Here is a 21,066-nt window from a genome sequence, read left to right as displayed (position 1 = left end):
GAATAAAACAAATGCCATGACATTTTCTGTTTAATTAAAAAAAAAATCCCATATACATAAAAATGCATTTTGTGACTTTACTGGAAACCATAGAGATACTGAAATTTCAATACAGAGTTTATTTTTTTTCACTGACCAAAAATTAGTAGTGTAAAAACTGATTCTATTGACTTACAAATCAGGGAATTACAGGTTTTAGTTACAGATTGAGATAAAACTGAGGTATCTTTATACTTTTTCAGATGTTAAAACTGTTAGGCTGAAACAAGCAGGATATGATGGATATTTCACAGTATGGTATTTCATATTTCCTAATTGTTGTCTACCAACTTTCCCCTTGTAACATCATTCACAGATTTATTGAAGACATTGCATTGATATCAAAATCCACTTAATATAATTCTAAAAACATTAAGGCATGACAAAGGATGGTGAAGTGTTAAAAAAAAAAGTTAAAGTCTATGGCACTGTCTGGTTTGCAACTATGTGACTGTTAGCAAGTGGTACCTTTTATAAGTCATCCTGTATAAATTGTAGTTTTGCGTCTTAAAAAATACTAAGTGTAATTTACATCAGATCACAGTCTAATCCATCGTACAAATTAAATCCTATTCATACACGGCAGTCATAAATTTTTTTGTTTTTAAATGAAATAAAAAGATTTTGCATGATGATAGATTGGACCTTTCTAAAATATATAACCTTCTGACTATTTGTTACATGCGAATTTGCAATATTACAAAATCATTGTACCGATACACATTTTATGTTGCTCAATTAAATAGATGACTGTGGTATATTAATGTTGGTTCCTGGAATCAAATTGTCATCTTTTCCATCAATTAATGGATCCCACTGATTAAAGTCTCTGTCCATATCTAGAAAACAAAGAGATAAGTTAGCTATTGCAAAAACAAGAAAAACAAGTTTGCAATGTTACGTACACTACTGACTTTTTTTTGGTGGGGGCCTTAAGTTTAGCAAGGCTTTATTGATTTGATTAACTTCTATTTTCAAATATTTCGAAATGTCATTTATCAAGCTGAAAATGTCAAGCTAAATTTTCAGTAGCCATTACTCCAGTCTTCAGTGTCACATGATCCTTCAGAAATCATTCTAGAATGCTGATTTGGTGCTCAGGAAACATTTCTTATTGTCAGTGTTAAAAATGTTCAATTCAACGTTCAGCTGCCAAATATTTTTGTGGAAACTGATTAATTTTTTCTAAGAAGTTCAAAAGATCAGCATTTGCTTATTAATTTTTCCGTAATATAACTGTCTTTAATGTTTGATTAATTAGATTCATCCTTGCTGAACAAATGTAATAAAACTTGTTGACCCCAAAACTTTTAAGTGTTTTTAATAAATAAATAAATAAATAAACAAAGTCATCTGGAGCACACGAACCCAAAAAGATAAATAACTAACTTAAGTGGCGCTGAAGGAAAGCCAAAGTTGCTTTGTTGGAAAGATCCAAGGCTATGTGTGGATCTATATCTCCTTTTAGCTTCATGAGCCTTCCAATCCAGTTCCCAGTAAGAAATGTGAAATCTGGGAAGCTCTGATGGACCGTCCCTCTGCCAAAAATGAGTACAGCACAATTAAATGAAACACATTTTTTTTTTAAAGATTGAATTACAACTTGACTTAAAATAAAAAATAAAAAAACTGACTTGATGGTTATCATTTTTCTAGGAAAGATAGCAGAGTCCAGCTTCTTCATGCGGATGATATTCCCAATCCACTGGAATTTTTCAGAGTTTATAAAAAAGATTGGCTGCTTCACTCCTGGGAAGATCTCCTCGTCCAGAGGAAACATCCAGGTGTCCAGTGCCACACCACACCTAGGAAGCAACAATGATGCCAGGATGATTATTTTGTTTATTAATCACTTTGTGCAGACTACATGTTGCTACAAACATGCTACTGTAATTAGTTTACCAAGTGACTGTGACTTGGCTAGTTTAATTTGGTCCTGAAAAATCATGCTAAAAAAAATAATGTTTTCCTTAAACTATTCTCCCGATGACTATTTAGAGTGCATGATAAGATTTCAAGTAGCATGCCAGTATGTATGAAAATGCATCTAAAAAATAGGAAATATGCAGAGGTTTTCACAGACACCAGTGTGAAGGATAAAGTAAAGTCCAACCGCTCTGAGAACATTGTTTCTCAGACAGCTTGATAATTTTTTATCTAACCACAAGATCTCCTAACTCATAGTTGTCATGATATGTACAGGGGATCCTAATCAGCTCAAAACATACTTGAATTTGACGTCCTTGCACAAACATTCGATCACCGTTGCGCCTCCGAAGGAATGTCCCATAATGGCTATCCTACACAAGTCCATGGAGTTCTGAAACGCAGGAAGGCTCATTGTCATCAGCATTCCACAGAACACGATTGAGCAGTTCTCAATTTTAACTAAACTGATTGAGTTTTAACTTATTGTTATATTCACCTCCATTGTTGACAAATCAAAGTCACACTGTAAGACGTTCTCCACAGACTTTCCTGAATTGATGTCAAATAGAATATCTAAGGCTCTGATGCATTCGTCTGCTCTTTGCTTTACCTGAAACATAAAATGATATTGGTTTGCATGGACCACAGACAGTTCCTTCAATGGTGCATTTGCCAAGATGAAAATATCAGAAAAGGTCCTGGGAATGACTATGTTTTGGATATCAGATGAGTAACAAGTAAGGTGATCTTCTCACTTGCTTGTTTCTTAGAGGAAACTCATTCTCGCCTGGTTTCAACGGCCTGTAGTACATCCAAACCTCCTCCAGATTATCAGACACAGGCTTGGCTATGTCACATGATGGATGCTTTCTTGTTCCTGGCTCAGCATGCTCTCTGAAGTAAAAAGTTCCAGAAGAAGATTCATCCCTGAAATTAAAAATATATTTTAGTGAAAGAATACACCAGGCAAAACGCAACACATAACCAAAAGTGATCTTGAGATTTTTAACAAGAGTGAGAATGTATAATGTTTTATAGATGCAAAAAAAAATCAAATTTTTAGTTAATAGACAACTTTCACAGACAAGGTTTTATATATATATATATATATATATATATATATATATATATATATATATATATATATATATATATATAAAAAATACAGTATATGTACAATTATAACACTATGCTATACTTACATGAAACTAGTTAAAGTTAACACTGATGCAAGTGTTTCAAATACAAAGACTGAGGGAGTCAATGCAAATTTGACATTTTATTGGGACAAATGAGATTCCAAAAAATATATTTGTAGTTTACGTTTACCACGTACTGAACTTAACTATGACAACTTGCGCTTCTGAGAACCCCGGAAATATGAAATGGTTCCATAGTAATAACTAGTATATACCTGTAGTTATTAAAAAAGTTACCTTATTACTAATAAACTTAAAAAAAAAATAAAACACTTAAGTATTTCCAAAGTTGCATTTTGAATTCATTTTAACGCCAGTTGAACTGAGATCCTAGCTTTATAATCTGAAAAGCAGTGTTTCACCAATCCTGCAGTCCTGTGTTATATGTCAGTCCACCGGTAAACACTGTTAAGAATGTGATGACCTAGTTCATACTATTGTTTGCATTCTTCTCACACACTTTGACTATTACAACATACAAAACCTTTCACTGGTGTAGGGCAAGGAGAGTTACTGAACAGCGGTTTGTGGCTTGTCTCTTATCTCAATGTACTGGTCCAGTTGCAAAGAAAAAAAAAAGCTTTTTCCAGCAAATAAATTCCAACTGAAAGCAAGCACCTGTGCTCCACGGCTGCAACAATGAAGCCCTGTGATGCCAATTCAACACATATGGCCGAATACAATGTCCTGAAAACACAACACACAAAAACCCAGTGGCTTTGTAAAACACTGAATCAAGGATTGAGATCACATTTACAACTGAAACTTCAAATCAAACACACCTGAAAGCTCCCAGTCCATGAGAGAAAATAATAACAGGATACTTGCCATCCGGTTTAAACGACGCATTCCAGGCTGCTGGGATTTTACAAGACCCTAATGCAAACAAACATAGATAAATTTCCATAGCATGTCAAAACCAATGTTTTAACCGCATCTCGAAATGAGTGAAATGCTGAGGAAGTGGCATGGTTGGTTGACATACTCAAAGAGCTCAGTGCACAGTAACCAAAATAACTTACCAAAGAGGTAGTTAAAAATTCTTTCACTGAGTGCTCTGTTCATCTTCATAAAGTCTGCGAGGCCATTAAAATACTCCCTGCATGGGACCCAGTCTGGCAGCTGATGATTCTTGGATGCTTGGCACGGATAGTAGAGTCTCAAGAACGTACCCTTGAAGAAATAGAAATACATTTTTTATATCTGCTGATGACACACAAAAAAAATTGAGTACACGCAATTCAAATGCACACTTACATGGACTGTGTGGCCCACCATCAGGTCTGTGCATCCCACCTGGTGGGGTCCTTTTCCTGGTGGGATACTCATAGTGTTGTTGTGCCCGCTTGAATTTCCCATTGTGAAAACAGCCAGCCAGTTCCAATTAGGAATAAACTTCAAACCTGAAAAACAAGATATACACATTATCATATCAGAGATCATATCATACACGTCATGAAATTTTCAAATAAGTTTGTTGACTCTTTCAGCTGGCACAGTTCTTGGTGCCTTTTAATGATCTCGGTGCTTGTTAATAATAGCCACATTTTGGTTAATATGTCATATGAATACAGCTTATTAGAGAAGTAGAAGGTCAAGTGAGCTCATCGTGCTGCTAAGTGTAATAATAATAGCTGCCCACACTGTTATGGTTTACATAAATATATCACAAAGGCATTTAAATTAATGGTCTGACAGTTCGCAAAATATGCAAAATCGTTATGAAAATAAGTGATGAGATAGAAAGCCACTGTCAATAGCGAAACCGGTGACAACGACCAACTTGTTTACAATTAGCAGACTAGCCACTGCCATGGCAAGGCTTCGAACAACTTTTTAAAAACTAATTACGACTTAACGACTTACCCGACGTTGTCCAGGGTCAGCTGAACGAGTACATCAACGTTAGCAGCACTAACGTTACATAAAGTGGCAGCTAAAGTCCCCGCTAAGCAGGCGGAGCCTCATCCTGACCGCGAATCGATCCATGTGTCACTGTCACAGATCCTGCTCAATTTGGATCGGTGTGGAAAATGTGCCGTCTTTTTGTGAAAGTCTCTTTGTGAAACAAATCTTCTAAGTGAACGATAAGTCGAAAGAACGATTCGTACCGAAAACACATCCCTGCTTTCCTGCGTGTAATGACGGACTGTAGCACGAGCCAATAGCATTCGAGTGCGGGCTGTGAAGCAGCATTTCATTTGTTGGACTTTCTGAACGAACACGCCTCCTTCACTAAACAAATGAGTTCGGTTCAGGAGTTAAGAATCTTGATCAATGAATTAAGCTGTTTTTATGCAATCTGTGGAATTAACTAAACAAACAAACGTGATGGAGTGAGATCCAGGTCCAGGCAGAAGATGAATGACAGATATATATATATATATATATATATATATATATATATATATATATATATATATATATATATATATATATATATATATATATATATATATATATAGATAGATAGATAGATAGATATGTATATATATTTATGTATTTTATATATGCATGTGTGTCTGTGTGTGTGTATAAATATATATATTACATTTCGGCTGTGAACGATCTCTTTGTTTTGTAATGATTCAGTTGAGCCAATCAGGGCTAGTGAACAAATCTGAATGAATCTTGATTCTTTTAACTGAATTTGAACAAAACTGATATGAACCAAATGGCAGGATAAACTCATCCAAAGAGTTTGTTTGGTTCACATTTCACCTCTAACATGATGCAGTGTTAGAATGGCCTGCAGTGAATCAGCAAGTTACTAAAATGGTTATGGACCAAAATACAGACACAGCTTTTCTAATATGTCCATCTGTTCATCAATCTGTCCATTGTACTTTTACTTTTGGAGCACTTAAAGGATGAGTTCACTTCCAGAATAAAAATATCATGCAATACGTTCATGTCTTTCTTTCTTCAGTCTAAAAGAAATTAAGGTTTTTGAGGAAAAGAAAAACAGGATTTCTTCTCAAAATAGTGGACTTTAACAGGGACCAATGGGTTGAAGGTCCAAATTGCAGTTTTAATGCAGCTTTAAAGAGCTCTACACGACCCAAGCTGAGGAAAAGGGTCTTATCTAGCTAAATGATTGTTAATGTAAAAAAAAAAAAAAAAAAGAAAGAAAAAAAAAGAAAGAAAATGTACATACTTATTAACCATAAATGCTCATCTTGCACTCACTCTGTGATGCACATCCATGACTTCACATGTAAAGTAGGCAGAAATAGTATTGGATTTTATCCTCCAACTTCTTCATTGTGTTGCCTTTTTTTGAAAAGGGCGTTTGCACATTCACTTTGAAAACATTGGGTCGGTACTTCTGCCTACGTCACACATGAGTCATGATCTTGCCAGCATGACAATGTAATGTTTGAAGCTGTGGACGCCCATTGCTGGACCTTTAACCCTGTTTGTGTGGCTTATATGGTGACAGTTTATGCCTTCTGCAGGTGTACCTTTGGACAGGCCATTGTGTACACAGGAGACACCCGTGAGAAACAGCACACTGATGGAGGAATTGTGAGAGTTCTGATCGGTGTGCTGCGGGAAATATAGCTCTTACTGTTGTCATTATAGGTGTGATCTACAGGCAGAACTAAACCATCATATTCAACATCTGAATAACATCACTCTTTGAAAAGCAAAATATTTTATTAATTAATCATCTTACAATAAACATCTTTATTAACAATCTTATCTCTCTATTTTACATATGCCTTTAAAAGGAAATAGGTCTATCAAGAATAAAAAAATAAAATAAAATAAAAACAACACAAAAATGTATATTTGTCAATCTCAAGAAGAGTGCTTAACATGTTAAATTAACTTTGGTTCTTCAGATATTTTAAGATATTTTGTCAGAACTACTAAATAGTACATAGAAGTGGATGTCATAGTTTTTTTTGATGTTTTGCAAAACAGAAGCAGAGCTAAAACTAATCAGCTTACTAGCAAGGTAGGTGACCACTTTTTTATATTGCATGTAGAGATACATCTTTATCAGACATGTAGAACAGTGTAAAATAAAAGAGAACAACAATCAGGGTAGAAAACTACAGATAATCGCTACATATGTATACAGCAGCACTTATATTGTTCTTTTAAAAAAACAAACATGAACATCTATAATATTTTTTGTATCTGTTTCTCGCTGTTTGTTCCTAATTTTATGCAGTAAATAAAAAGGGATGACCACAGCCTACACATTTTCCAAAGGTGTTAAGTCTTCTAATGTACAAGAAGTACTTTCAGGTCTTCACCAAACAGTTGTGCTCGCTCTCGTATTTTTTTTTTTTTTTGCTGCTGTGGGTTCAGAGGTGGATCAATGTCCTATATTGTTTTTACATGCTCCTTCTGCAATACACATTGGAAACAGAAAATGTATTAAAGAAATGTTAAAATTTTTTATTGTCTTCTGTAGAGCTGCATTTGAAGTTGTTTAATGAACACTGACTCTGTTATGGAAGTGAATATTGAACTGAACTGAATCAACATTTGAACTAAACTGGGCTAAATAATGACACTGTCGCCTCTTGTAGAGCTGTGATACAGGCGGAATGTAACTGCTTTTCCCCCTGTTTATTACCGTGAAGCTGCTTCGAAACAACCTGAATTATATCATGCACTATATAAATAAATGTGTCTAGACAAAAAAAGAAAAAAGAAAAAAAAGAAAATAAATTAAGGTATATCCAAACACGTACCTTGTGTGCATTTATTTATATGGATAATTTATTTTGTGGTTGTTACTGTTCCTTGATCTTTTCCAGATTTCTGGTGGAAGGAAATCATTATATATATATATATATATATATATATATATATATATATATATATATATATATATATATTAAAGGTTTTATTTATTTATTTAGATTCATTCAAATAATTTTAACATATTTTGAAATCAAGTTTTCCAGAACTTACCCCAAGAACTATTCTCAATATTTCATCTCGGACCTGAAGAAAAAAAAACAAGAAACATGTCAGTGTCCTGTGGTACTAATTATAAAAAAATATATCACTATATCAATATCAGTGTATACCCTTTTTTCTGCAAAACATCCTGTCAACAAGATGAAGAAGCCCTGGAAGTATAGATGATATAGGAATCAGGTATAAATGATTAAATATATCTATTGTACTATTTATCTACTTACAGGGCGCACATGTTAGGTAAAACTGTTAACTGCACGGTAAGTCGCTTTGGATAAAAGCGTCTTCTAAATGCATAAATGTAATTTAATTTAATTGTAATTTATTTGAAGTGTTATGACTTGAATGGAGAGACTGGTTAATACCTGCAGGGAGTTGACAATGGTGAATGAGTAGTGCACTACGTATGTAAGAAACTGTGTAAAGTCATCCATCAGAAACACAAAAAGCCCCAGAATCCAAGTCCCACCAAAAACAGGCGTGAGAAAGATAACCACTTTGATGATGCTCTTCATAGCTTCTTTGTCTCCCTTTTTGTTGCTTTCAGCTCCAGATGGCTTTAAAACAGTTGCAATGACCACTCCCATGGAAAACATGTTCACCAGAATGATGGTCCCGACTGGGAAGAGAAATGCGTGGATGGATCCCTTCATTGCTGACTGATAGGTGAGCCAGCACGTTTTGGCGCTGTAGTATGGAATGTCACTTGCTAGGTCGTAGTACACATATGTAACAGCCACAGTCACTGTCGGACAGACGTAACCAATGGTGAATCCGAGGATCATGTACACCTTTTTCCCAATGTGGCTGAAGACGAAAATGAGCTGGTGGACCAACATGACGCTCAGACACAACATCCAAAAGAACATTGCAAGGTAGAAGTAATGCTTCGCCACCACCAAAACAAGGCATGTGGTTTCATTTAGGATTGATGGGAAGGAGGAAGCTAAGAAGCTGCAGTCGGCCAAAAGCAGACAGAGAGAGATGTTGAGGAGAGCAGTGTGCCGGAAATGGGAGAGGCTGGATTTGACTACGGCTTTCCAGACCAAACACTCGATGATGATGTATACGATGAGAGAGCATATGGAGATTCCCAATCCGATATACGTGAGCTCATCTAGTAAAGGCATGCTTACTGCATGCTTAGACATGAGCATGGAGAAGGAGGTAAGATGGTTGCATTCGCAGTAGGCGAGGTTGCCGGGGCCTGTAACGAATTCGCAGCCATCATCTGACCATCTTTGCTCAGTGACGTTCCAAAAAACACAGGTCATCGTGGCCTTGCTGTTCACTTCATTTGGAAAAGCCAGTCTGATGTTCACAGATGACTGAGTGTTGTTCTCAACTGTGCTGGATACAACTATGCTAGGAAACGTTGCACCCTCGTAGCCCTGATTTGGCAGGCGGTTGGCCAAGCTCTGCAATCCTACTGTTTTCACCATATCTGCTGTGGCATTCAGCTCAACGTCCACGTTGAAAACGGTTCTGTTGCAAGAGCTGCCATTTCGGCAGATCTGAAGCTGAATGTTTGTGGAGTTGTAGCCCTGACTAGCATTTATACGGATGCTTTTCATAAGGCCTTCTACGGAAGACAAATATTGTGAAGCCAGTGTACTGGTCTCTTCTTTGTCTCCCACTTCCCAGGATGTGTTCAACATGCTGCTAGCTGAGTCGATGAAATCCTATAAGAGAACAGATTTTTTTCCTGTAACTGATAAGTGCAAATATGCTAAAGTATATGGCCATTTTGACAATGTTAGAGCCTGAGGTACATAGTGAAATTATATTATATTATATATTGTGTGCATATACATACATATATATATATATATATATATATATATATATATGTATATATATATATGTATATATATAGTATGTGAAATGGTTAAAATGCTTACTTCAAGAAGGTCCTCGCCAAGTGCCATGTTCGATGATGCTTTGTTCATAGTTTTGAAAACAGAAACAGCAGTCTTAATGTCACCAAAACTGTTGTCATTATCTTCAGATGTGTTATTTTTCAAGCTCTGAAAGATAAACCGAGCGCCATCTTGTGTTGCTCCAAGTCCTTTTTCAAAATCCTTGGGAGAGATAAAAATGAGACATTTCCACATTAAAGGCACAGTTCAGATACCAATAGTTAGGTCTTCAAGTTTTTAAGACACTCAGCATCAGTCACCTGTGCTGTCAAAGCTACATTATTCAGGACTGCTTTAACACAGAGAGAGATTTCTTCCCCCCATGTTTTCCCGTTGCATTTGCGTTTCATTAAGCCCTGTCTCCCTGATGCAGTACAATCTATAATGGCTGTTTCATTATTCTTTGTTTTTGGCCATTTTCTCCCATCAATTTCTTGCGCTGCACAAAACAGGTCACTGGCTATAAAAACAAGCAAACAAACAAACAAATTAATCATCCAAACATTCTTTTTTTCACTTAACCAGTCACCCAGGGCTTTTGTACAATGACAGTCTTTTGCATTAGTAGAGCATGATTTTCAGTACTTACGGTAAATGATTGGTACTCTTATTGTGCGATTTCGCAGCTGATTCAAAGAGTTCTCTATAGTGCAGCTGGCCTCAAGTGAACTTGGTTTGCCTGGTGCCAGACAATCAACAGGGAAATCTGCTTTATACTTGATTATTCCATTGTTCTCTGCAAAAAACAAAAAGAAGGGAAAAAATAAAAAATAAAAAATAATGGAAATGTATAGAGCTCATAAAATTAGACCATATCCATCAAGTGTCCAAGTACTTACAATCTATCTATCTATCTATCTATCTATCTATCTATCTATCTATCTATCTATCTATCTATCTATCTATCTATCTATCTATCTATCTATCTATCTATCTATCTAGCTTGTATATTTTAAAACCAATGTCTTTTTGTTTGGTTTTGTTTCTAATGAAATGGCATTTATATTAAGTTTGAAATATATCTAACTCCTTTTTGGGGCCACTGCAAGCCAGATTTTTGAAGTTTATCTAAAAATAGTTTAAACGTTGTGTGACTTGCAGACTCAATTGATTATTTGCTTTATAAAGATGATAAAACGTCAGCTTCATGTTCCATTGAAAGAGAGATGTAGAAGAGAATTATAGCCCTACCGTCTTTAGGAGGTACAATTTCAGTAGCTCCGAGTTTTAGCGTGGCTTTGTAGGTTTCAGTGCTGTTTTCGATGGAACATAAGAGGCTAACTGTGGTGGATGATGATGCAGAACAATCTGCAGTTTGTGGATTGCTTGTCACATTAATGACCTCTGGCAGAAGTGCAATCTGAATAGGAGCCATGGCCATGTGAGCTATGTTCCCACTAACAAAAAGGCAGATGTATGTTCCTGGCATATCAAGAAAATGAGAATTGAGAACAAAAGGTCACAGTATTATAAATGGCATTCCACTTCACTCATATGATTGCATTCAACACACCTGACCAGTATCCATTTGTCTTTAGAAGTGTGACTGTAGAGAGATCTGTACAAGTATCTGACAGCTGTACTTCACTCCCTGGTCCTAGAGTCAATGTTGCTTCATAATCTCTGGACATCTGCCACACACACTTGTTCATAGGCTCTATACTGGTACAGTTCAGCTGTTGTCTTGAATTGTAACACACTTTTCCTGTAGGTGCCTCCATGTATACCATGCCTACAAATGAAAATAAAATACTTTTAAAGTACTGTTAATAAAAAGATGGGTAGGAATGGCTAGATAGATCAAACAAGTGATCAAAAATATTGGTGTGGTTGCAGTGTTTTACCTAGTGACTTAAGACTGAGACTGTAAATGGTGCGATCTGTCAACAGCTTAGAAATTATGCCTTGAACTTTTGGGGTGGCAAATATAGAACTAAGAGAGACTGTGAAATTGTGAGCGTACGTATTTAAGCCTGTATATCTGTGTGACAAAAGAGAAGAAACACAAAGGTCTTGGTTAGATCTTACCAAATTAATAAACAATGAAAGAGTATTTGAAGTCGTTATAATTACTTTATTTATATTCATATAATCAAATAAAAATGTAAGACAAAAATGATGAGAAGAATATCTTACAGGCTGCCTTGCATAGTCAGTGAGTTGAAGGCATTCAGCACATTAAAAGAATTCAGCAGCTGAAAAGAACGTGTTAAGATGGTGAGTAAGAGTTTTGTTATAACTGAGTAAATAACTGCTCTGTAATTTTAGTTACATATTTCTTTCTTACATGGCTCTCTCGAATAAGTGATTCGGTTTAGTTAATAGCGCCTCCTAGAGGTCTGCTCATTACTTAAAGGTGTCATATGATGTGATTTTCTGTTTTTTCTTTTCTTTAGTGTGTTATGTAGCTATTTGTGCCTGTATAAATATGATCTGCACAAAGTTACAAAGTTCAAAGTCTCCCAATAAAGGATATATTCTATCTAAAAGAGAAGGCTTATCAAGACCGGGTTAAATATATATACGTCTCAGTTCAAAACTGTATGACGCAGCCAATCCTCTTTTGCTGAAATCACGTGATGCTACAAACTCCGAACCACTGATTCTAAATAAAATATTTGTAAATGTTTTGTGACTTCAAGAAACAGTTTGAATTATAAACTTATTTTATCACAAATCAACATTTAATTTATATGTATTTATTTATTTTGTGAGTGGCCATGCAATAAGTGTTATAACGTACAGTTAGTGTGTCAGTCTTTATCGCAAAATGGGGTTTATTTGGCTATAATCACAGACTGACTGTACATTATCCCGTATAAAGTTAATATTATACTATGAATTCTGCAGCTGCTTAAAGATAATCTACTACATTTTAGAACAAGTAATCATTTACCAAATAAGGAGATGCACACCTACCAGTGTCTGGACTGTTGAGGGGCTCCCAGTGAGTACACCAATGAGTGAAACTATAAGGTTCACAGAGGGAAACAATCATTAATGTTGTCCAGAATTGCACATGTGATGTCTGACTTTTACTTCAATTTGCTATATTTTGACAACTTACCGTTCACTTTTGGCAGACACAGAGGAGTGTAGTATGAAATATTTGCCACACATTTGTCCACATTGCAGCATTTATTTACAGTGTCACACACAAGATTGCTCCACACATAGTCTGGTCCACACCAGCATGTTGAATTTTGGCCAATTATCTCACACTCTATAATAACATACATAATCATATTGATTTATCATATTTATGCTGTTTTAAAATGTAATCTGGCATTATTTTTAATGTTTATTAATGTCAAAACTATTTTTTTTTAATATACATATAGAATTGATCTATTGGTAAGCCAATGGCAGTCGAGTATTAGTTGCACAGGGAGCAGAACTTGAACATCGTTTTGTTTCAGAGCCATAGAGAAACATTGGAAGATCCAAAGTGCTCAAGAGTTTGAGGGTGTTTATGCTATAAAAAGGAAAGCTATGTGCCTGTGGTACTTGTAACACTGATTCCAGGTATCCTGAGAGGATGGACAATATAATTTATTTTCATTAAATTACCTAAACCCACACAAAACAGAGCAAAATGTCCTTAAGTATTCAACCCCAATCTCAATGAAGACTTTTATTTTCTGGTTGTCATACACTAATTAAGTATTATTTTCATCTGCTCAAGCAGAACATTAATGCCCTCTTGTGCTTCAGGAAAGTGTCTGGATAAAACTAGCTAACGTTAAAGAGTCCATGCTATTACAAACATAAATAGCAAGCTGTTCTCACATCATGTACATTGTAGGTCAAAAACACATAAATGAAGGTCTACATTTCAGTGCCTCTACATATTAAACTGGTTAAATTTACATAAATTTGCCTAATTGCCTAGAGTTGTTACCGGTATGCCTTGCTCTGAACCTCAGAGGTTGCTCATGAGGCAAGCACTTGCTGGTACGAACGGAAACACAGCGACTGTTGCATGCATCAACCAACAAAGTGGTCTGCACTCCTGTCGCATGTCGCAACTCGCCTGCCCCAGCCCACACTGCTTTGCTCTGTCCCGTCCGAGCATTGAGATGCTATGTAGACTGGACACAAAGCTTCAGGATCTCATACCAGCTCTTTGTCTGTTATGGAGTCTGGCAGAAGGGGAATGCCGTCTCTAAGCAGAGGATGGCCATCTGGGTTGTGGATGCCATAACCCTGGCTTATCAGGCACAGGGTTTGCCCTGCCCTTTCAGGTTGTGAGCTCACTCAACTAGAAGTGTTGGATCCTCCTGGGCAGTGGTTCATGGTGCCTCACTAACAGATATTTGTAGAGCTGTGGGCCGGGCGACCTCTAACAACGTTTGCTAGGTTCTATAGCCTTCGTTTATAGCCAGTACCCTCCTAGTGGTCAAAGTCGGCTTGTTAAAAACTGCTCCAGAGTGTCCGTATTGTAGACCCTGTTGAGATCCTCCATCACCCTAGGCATCTGGACATGGCGGAACGTCCAGCGCCAGGCCTTCATGATGAATCCATGAGAACCGTGGAAGGCTGAGTTCCATATTGATACCCAATTTGGTACACGTATGTGTATGGTCCATGGTATAGCCTTAGAGCCTGTGTTTCCCCGGCAGTCTTCTGCCTTCCCAAGAGAGTTTTAATCACCTCAAATTTCTCCATATACACTTATATACACATATGTGGATGCTATATGTATATTTGTTTTCCCAAAAATCCTTTGGGAAGGTTGGGGCTTCAACAGCATCCCTGTTTCAAGTGGATCGGATACGTTTTCCTAGTGTTATCCAATCTCATCCAGTGAGGTAGTGCTTTGACAATGGTGAGTGAAACTACTTGTTCTGAGCCCCAGCCTACACCTAATGCAGGTGGTTCACAAAGGGCACTGGAAGGGACAGCACCCATGGTGCTTTGGTAGGGATCCCAATTAGTTGGTCACTGACATGATGTCGAGAGGGACCAACTGAAAGGGAACGTCTTGGTTACGTATGGTAACCCTCGTTCCCTGAAGGAGGGAATGGAGACGTCATGTTCCATTGCCACGGTTGCTGTACCACCGCTGAGCCACTGGCTCAGCTCCTCAGCGAGAATCAGGCATACATGTCACCTGCAGCCTTATTATACTCACGCTGTGATCAGCGACAACTGGACGCAATAATTGTATGCCAATGTGCATTGGCTTGTTTAGTTTACAATCGAAGTAGATTGCTCTATCGAAGCGAAATCCCAACTAGTTGGTCACCGACGTGACGTCTCTGTTCCCTCCTTCAGGGAATGAGGGTTACCATACCAAGACGTTACTTTGTTTTCCATTCATTGACAGACAAGTTTACTGTCCCCATATTGGGAGAAATTGGAAGTACAAAAAAAGGCGTTGTGTGTGCTGTGTGAACATGATGTAGTTCTAGACTGAATGTGAATGTGCATTAATTATCCCACCCTCAAAAAAAAAAAAAAAATTATCAAAATGAATTAAAACAGTGAAATACAAACTCAGAATTTGACGCAAACCTGCAATATTTAAATGTTAAAAAACATATATATCTCATCCCATTTTATTAACTAATGTCTGTGCTGCTGACATTTGATGATCAAGTTCAACCATACTAATAAGTAAAACTGACTTCCTTCAGCCTGAGGTTTATTCATTACAATTTTAGATTTTATAGCTTTTACATTTGCTATAAATTAAAAACAATCAAGCCCTGCTCATATTTAAGCAGTAACTCATAAAACAGTAACTAAAAAAATTACAAAATACATAAATTTCCATAAAAAGTAACTAACATAATTAGTAACTTTTTTAGGGAGTAACGCAATATTGTAATGCATTACTTTTAAAAGTAACTTTCCCCAACACTATAGTATAAGTTAAAAGATGGGTTTTATTCATAGGCTAGGGTGAAGTCAAATAAAATGGGCCACGTTTTGGTTAATTACTTATAATACCATCAAATAAGCTATGCATAAGATGTAATGATATACAGTGTGTGTGTGTATATATATATATATATATATATATATATATATATATATATATATATATATATATATATATATATATATATATATATATATATATATATATATATATATATATATATATGGGTCTCTATAGGCATATATATATTTAAAATGTGAAAAAGTGTAATTCTTAAAAAATTCTGAGTTAGACTATCAGAAGGTAACTTCTTGAGCCTATAGGTAAAACATTCGGTTAAAATGGGCCAGGTAAATGTTCGACAAGTATTCGACAAGTATATCCAGTTAAAACTTTTTTTTTTTTCATAGTAAATTGACACTATTGTCTTTAGTGTGCCATTGAAACAACACCATAAATGTATTTTATTAAAAAGAAAGTTGAACCAATATTTCATTAAACAATGCAATTAAAAATGCACTGATCATGTTGTATAGATGTATGTTACAGTGCATTGCTGCCTTTTGTGTGTATGTATGTGTGTATGCCTGTCAAATACTTGTCGAACATTTTGTTAAAGATTAGGACATATTTGACAAAAAAAAACAACAACAAACAAACACAAAAACACTTTAATATTTCCTATACTTTAGGTCGTAACATAGCACCTAGTCAGGCCAATTAAAAAACAAAGTTAATTTTTAAAATATATATTTTTTTTATTTATTGAAAGAGCATGTCAAACCCTTGTTATTAAACCTTGCTTTGTTGGTAAGCTTACTTACAATTGCTTTAGTACCCTCATTAGTGATTAATGAAGTTTACTGTGTCAGGCTCACTTACCTTTAACATTTCTCTGACAAGCTTCATTTCACACTCTGCCCTGCCCACCTTAAAAAACTTATTATTACTTATTATTTTTACATGTCAACAATTGTTGAAGCTACAATGCAAGCTCAGTTATTATGATTGGCTGTAACAATTAAAAGAGACACGAGGCTACAACCTTTTTAGTCAAATTTTACCTGATGACCCATTTTAGCTGACTTCACCTAGTTAATAAATTATTCTAATATTAGGCTCCTTTTCCCGTAGCCCATTAAAGATAAACTAACATGATCTATAAAGGTGCAAAATGTATTTACTGATATTTAAGAATCATGATATTTTATGATGTAGTTAACAAAGTCGGGAAAATTCAGTGTTGATCCGGGGTGTTGTCATCTGTGATCATGATGACCGTAATATGAGACTTCTCTTGCTTGCATTGTGATCTGTAAACCCTCACTTCGATTTACCCACTGTATTTATTATAAAATAATTTATATATCCCTCCATGGAATATTTAATTCCCAATTGAATGGTGGCCCTTCTGGTTCAAAATTGTGCAAAAACATCATGGGATAAAGTTTTCACACTGACAGTTGTCATTGAAAGAGAGTGTGCAACTCTGTTTGTTTGTCAGAGGGAGCAACAGTAACTAAGGGGGGCGGGGCTTACCAATAGATCAATTGTAAATAAAACAATTAAATCAACATCAGAAAGAATAACCTATTACTCGAATCATGGTAGAATTAACTTACCTGCTGCTATTTCAGCATCTGTGACTGTTACCCCTGTTGTATCCACAACAGTCCCAATAAGTCCAGGCAGATGGACTGCAACATTTAATGTTTTATTCCCTTCAATCATGACCTCTGCCCAATAGGTCACCTCTGCGGAAGCTGAAAACATATACATTGTAAAATTATAAATTTGCTGCATGTTTTATTTGTGTGTGATATAACTCTATATAGTGGATTTTAAAACTAGATTTTGGAAAGGACAGTGTCTGTTTAAATAAAGACTTACCCACATATGAAGTCTGTTAGGTAACAGAAGGAGAAAACAGTCAGTACTTTAGTTTTTTAGTCATAAACAAATGATCCTATCTAACAAAGAGAATGGGATTCTCACAGTATATATTAGAAAACATACATTAAATACTGTAATGTTAACATTTAACGTTTGAAGCTTTTAGGTGATGACTAGTGTTAAATGAATTAAATGGCATGATCATCAGTCAGAGCAGTATGTTGAAGAGTATTTGGCATTCAGACTATATATATATATATATATATATATATATATATATATATATATATATATATATATATATATATATATATATATATATATATATATAGCCCTTATGAACTTACTTGGCTAAAAATGAATAGCGCAGTAAAGAGCAGCATTCCTGCACCAGACTGTGTCTTGATCCTAAGGAGATCACATTGAATTTTTAAAAAGACAATGTCAGATGTGCAATCTCTCACTTATTAAACCTCATCAAACCACGAAACTAAAAAACTTTGCCACAGCTAGATGCTGCCTTTCAAAACACTGGCTAAATAAATTCATATGGAAATCTGTTATTTTGTTTCAATAATTGCCATAAACCGAATATAGAAAAGATATCACATATTAAGAAACAAAATTGTGATACATTGTTTGAAGATCAAATATAAAACTAATAAATTCATAAAAATTCACAATGAGTTTTAAAATGGTTTGATCAACATATTCTGTGAACCCCAAAATTCTATACATTTGTAAGATAAGAGTATATATGTATTTTAAGATGAATCTTTTTTTAGATAAGAACCTTAATTATCTTATTTGAGCACTTTTCTTCATATATATATTAACCAGAGACAAACATACATACCTTACAATCTGCATTTTAAAAGAGAGGATCGGCAAGTTTTAGAGAATGTTATCTGTCATAACAACATGTTCCCTGTGAACCAGTTTCCAGAGTGAAAAGTTGTGCTGAATGAGAATTAAGGAAAGTTGACAAATGCAGTGGGGCGGGCGAAAGCTAATTTACAAAGCGCTCACTCACATTTGCATTTCACATTCCCCAAGTCCATAGGCCACCTGGATAAGTGAACACACAAAAGTCATGGCTTCAGTCTTTCCATTGAGATTTGGCTAACAAATGTAACTCAGAGCAGCATGCTTTGTCCAACTATGTTTGGTTAGATTGTAATTTGTGGCTGATTTAGATAAATAATTTTCATGTTTAAACCTTGATGTACTTTAAGAAATAAGACATTTAGACTTAAGAATTCTGCTATTTTTGAATGTCAAATACTGGTGACCTGTGTACGAATTTGTTTAATGTCAAGCTTCTAAACTGTGTTATAGATAAAGCTAGACACAATTCAAATGAACTTTCGGTGCCCATTTCAGCCCACTGAAGTAAAATCTTACTTCCAATCTCAAAGACTGTATTTGTTCTCAGATCAAAGGGGAAATAACACTCTCATATATTAACCTTACTATACCTCGTTTGATTTGTTGTTTTAAGCCTCCAGTGATGTGGTTTATGGTTCCCTGTTATGGTGACCACTACTGCATCCAGCTCATCTAACCCACATATGACAATGGAAATATGTGGTAACATACTATTTATATTCAGGATCAGGTGAAATCACTGAGCCTCTTTATTTGACTATTGTGGAGACCTTGAATATAGACAGTTGCATAATGTTACAGTAATGTTATGAAAAGACAAAATAAAAGTGTATAATGATTATAACATGTACATTTTATAACTGTTAAAGTGTTTGGTTTTTATCACACACGATACACATTTAAATCTAACTTCTTTATTATTTACAGTACCTCACACATTCTAGTCCAAGTACAACTATATAGATTCAAAAGATTTTTTTCTCATCAAAAATGTAATGTAAACATGATTACTGTAAGTACTGTTTACACTACTGTCAACTTACATTTAGTAGGAGATTTACTAAAATGAAAGGTTTTAAAAAGAGAGATGTATTGTTAGGGAACACACTTGCAAATTAGTGTCTTGTTTTCTTCAAACGTATTTGTTTGTTAAATAAGCATCCATGGAAATGATTCTGTTTTGCATGCTCATTCAAAATGACAAAACTTGCACATGAAGGTTAATAATTCCTTTCAAGAAACCAAGTAAAATTTGAGCTGGTGTTTTGTTGTCATTTGTTTATTACCTATTATTTGATCCTATTCTATTCATATTATTCAAAGGTGAGGTTGCATTCAACATGTGATGCAAGCTGAATGTGAATGTCTTCTTTCCTATTTATTTATATCCTATTATGTGTTAAGTACATAGCAATAGCTTGTGTGTTAAAGAAAAAGATTAGAAACAGTGCAGAAATCAACTTCAGTACTCAGATCATGAGGGAGAGTGTTTAAAAAATTTTAATCTATTTTTTTATTTTGTATTATTATATATGTATTTCTTTTTTATTTTGGAATGTTTTCCGGATCTGCACCAGAGCAACAATATAAACAAATCAGCAGCACCACAATTTACATCCTTAACAGTAAATTCAGGAATTGGCGTCCAACCAGTGACTAATCCAGTAATGATAATCTAAAAGTGTTCTCACCAAGATGAAAGGCACGCAGCAAATACATGCAAAATTCTGACTATGTGGCCATTCAAATTCAAAATAAAATCAGCTGTGGAATAGGAGTTCCTGTAAAGTAAGTAATTAGAACCAACAATAATAAAAAAACATCAATAGAATTTAATAGCAATTGACATTAACAACAATTCATTCAGATTTTTCAGGTGAAATAATTATATATTAATACCTTAAGAGAATTTTGTTCTACAGCTGATTATACAAAGTTGTATTAATGATATAACAATTAATCTACGCTTCCTGGAATGTGTAATTGTCTTTTATATTAGTGAGGTTGACATTTAGCAGTGGGAACTAGGTTACAAGCCAAAATATCCCATGACATTATGAGTCATACTGAGGGGAAGTAAAATAAAAATAAATTATTTTGAAGCCTTTATTTTACCATTATGGTCTTCTGCATCTATGAAAATGAATAAAGTACCAGAGGGCAAGTTATTTAAAGTAAAGAGGCAGTTCTGTCAGGGTTGTTTTGTCTTCAGGCTCCAGTGCCTTTTGCTGTTTTGCTCTGTCTCTTGTTCTCACGAATGCAGTACTCCGAGAAGATTCCATCTCTCATTTCTCTGGTATTCGGCTGTCGAATGAGCTAAACTGTGGAACGATACTCATCTGCCTTGTTCATCTGCTTTCAATAAAGC

The 21,066-nt window shown here is 35.2% G+C and overlaps 2 protein-coding genes across 2 annotated transcripts; both read right to left on the bottom strand.

Annotated features, from left to right (window-relative positions):
• Positions 1–17: 17 nt before the first annotated feature.
• Positions 18–5,319, bottom strand: LOC127984404 (platelet-activating factor acetylhydrolase-like). The gene is made up of 11 exons (XM_052587043.1): positions 5,034–5,319; positions 4,425–4,570; positions 4,190–4,340; positions 3,950–4,043; positions 3,786–3,854; positions 2,724–2,895; positions 2,465–2,578; positions 2,268–2,359; positions 1,674–1,844; positions 1,429–1,577; positions 18–878 (listed from the first exon to the last, which is right to left on the bottom strand). The coding sequence occupies exons 2-11, from the start codon at positions 4,524–4,526 to the stop codon at positions 778–780; spliced, it is 1,215 nt and encodes a 404-aa protein (XP_052443003.1). The 5' UTR covers positions 4,527–4,570; positions 5,034–5,319; the 3' UTR covers positions 18–777.
• Positions 5,320–6,887: 1,568 nt separating this feature from the next.
• LOC127983638 (adhesion G-protein coupled receptor F3-like) lies at positions 6,888–17,675 on the bottom strand. The gene is made up of 15 exons (XM_052585834.1): positions 17,540–17,675; positions 13,098–13,253; positions 12,950–12,999; positions 12,167–12,225; positions 11,875–12,011; positions 11,544–11,762; positions 11,222–11,452; positions 10,620–10,766; positions 10,291–10,490; positions 10,013–10,192; positions 8,477–9,793; positions 8,222–8,263; positions 8,103–8,135; positions 7,880–7,949; positions 6,888–7,529 (listed from the first exon to the last, which is right to left on the bottom strand). Exons 1-14 carry the CDS (start codon positions 17,646–17,648, stop codon positions 7,908–7,910), a joined length of 2,922 nt encoding a protein of 973 aa, XP_052441794.1. The 5' UTR covers positions 17,649–17,675; the 3' UTR covers positions 6,888–7,529; positions 7,880–7,907.
• Between the last annotated feature and the right edge of the window lie 3,391 nt (positions 17,676–21,066).

Source organism: Carassius gibelio, chromosome B20, assembly GCF_023724105.1.
Source record: "Carassius gibelio isolate Cgi1373 ecotype wild population from Czech Republic chromosome B20, carGib1.2-hapl.c, whole genome shotgun sequence".
NCBI classification, from domain to species: domain Eukaryota; kingdom Metazoa; phylum Chordata; class Actinopteri; order Cypriniformes; family Cyprinidae; genus Carassius; species Carassius gibelio.
Note: the sequence above shows the minus strand (reverse complement) of the source record. Positions and strands in the feature narration are given on the sequence as shown.

What these genes read in the sequence shown, in the direction of transcription:
- LOC127984404 (XM_052587043.1), bottom strand. Translation starts at nt 4,526, where the DNA reads ATGGGAAATTCAAGCGGGCACAACAACACTATGAGTATCCCACCAGGA. An exon ending in GTTGCAGCCGTGGAGCACAG is followed by an intron (nt 2,896 to 3,785) that starts GTGCTTGCTTTC and finishes TTTTAATTTCAG; the next exon opens with GGATGAATCTTCTTCTGGAA. An exon ending in TTCCTCTAAGAAACAAGCAA is followed by an intron (nt 2,579 to 2,723) that starts GTGAGAAGATCA and finishes TTTATGTTTCAG; the next exon opens with GTAAAGCAAAGAGCAGACGA.
- LOC127983638 (XM_052585834.1), bottom strand. Translation starts at nt 17,648, where the DNA reads ATGATTGAAGGGAATAAAACATTAAATGTTGCAGTCCATCTGCCTGGA. An exon ending in AAGAGTACCAATCATTTACC is followed by an intron (nt 10,491 to 10,619) that starts GTAAGTACTGAA and finishes TTGTTTTTATAG; the next exon opens with CCAGTGACCTGTTTTGTGCA. An exon ending in GATGTTTTGCAGAAAAAAGG is followed by an intron (nt 8,136 to 8,221) that starts GTATACACTGAT and finishes TTTTTTCTTCAG; the next exon opens with GTCCGAGATGAAATATTGAG.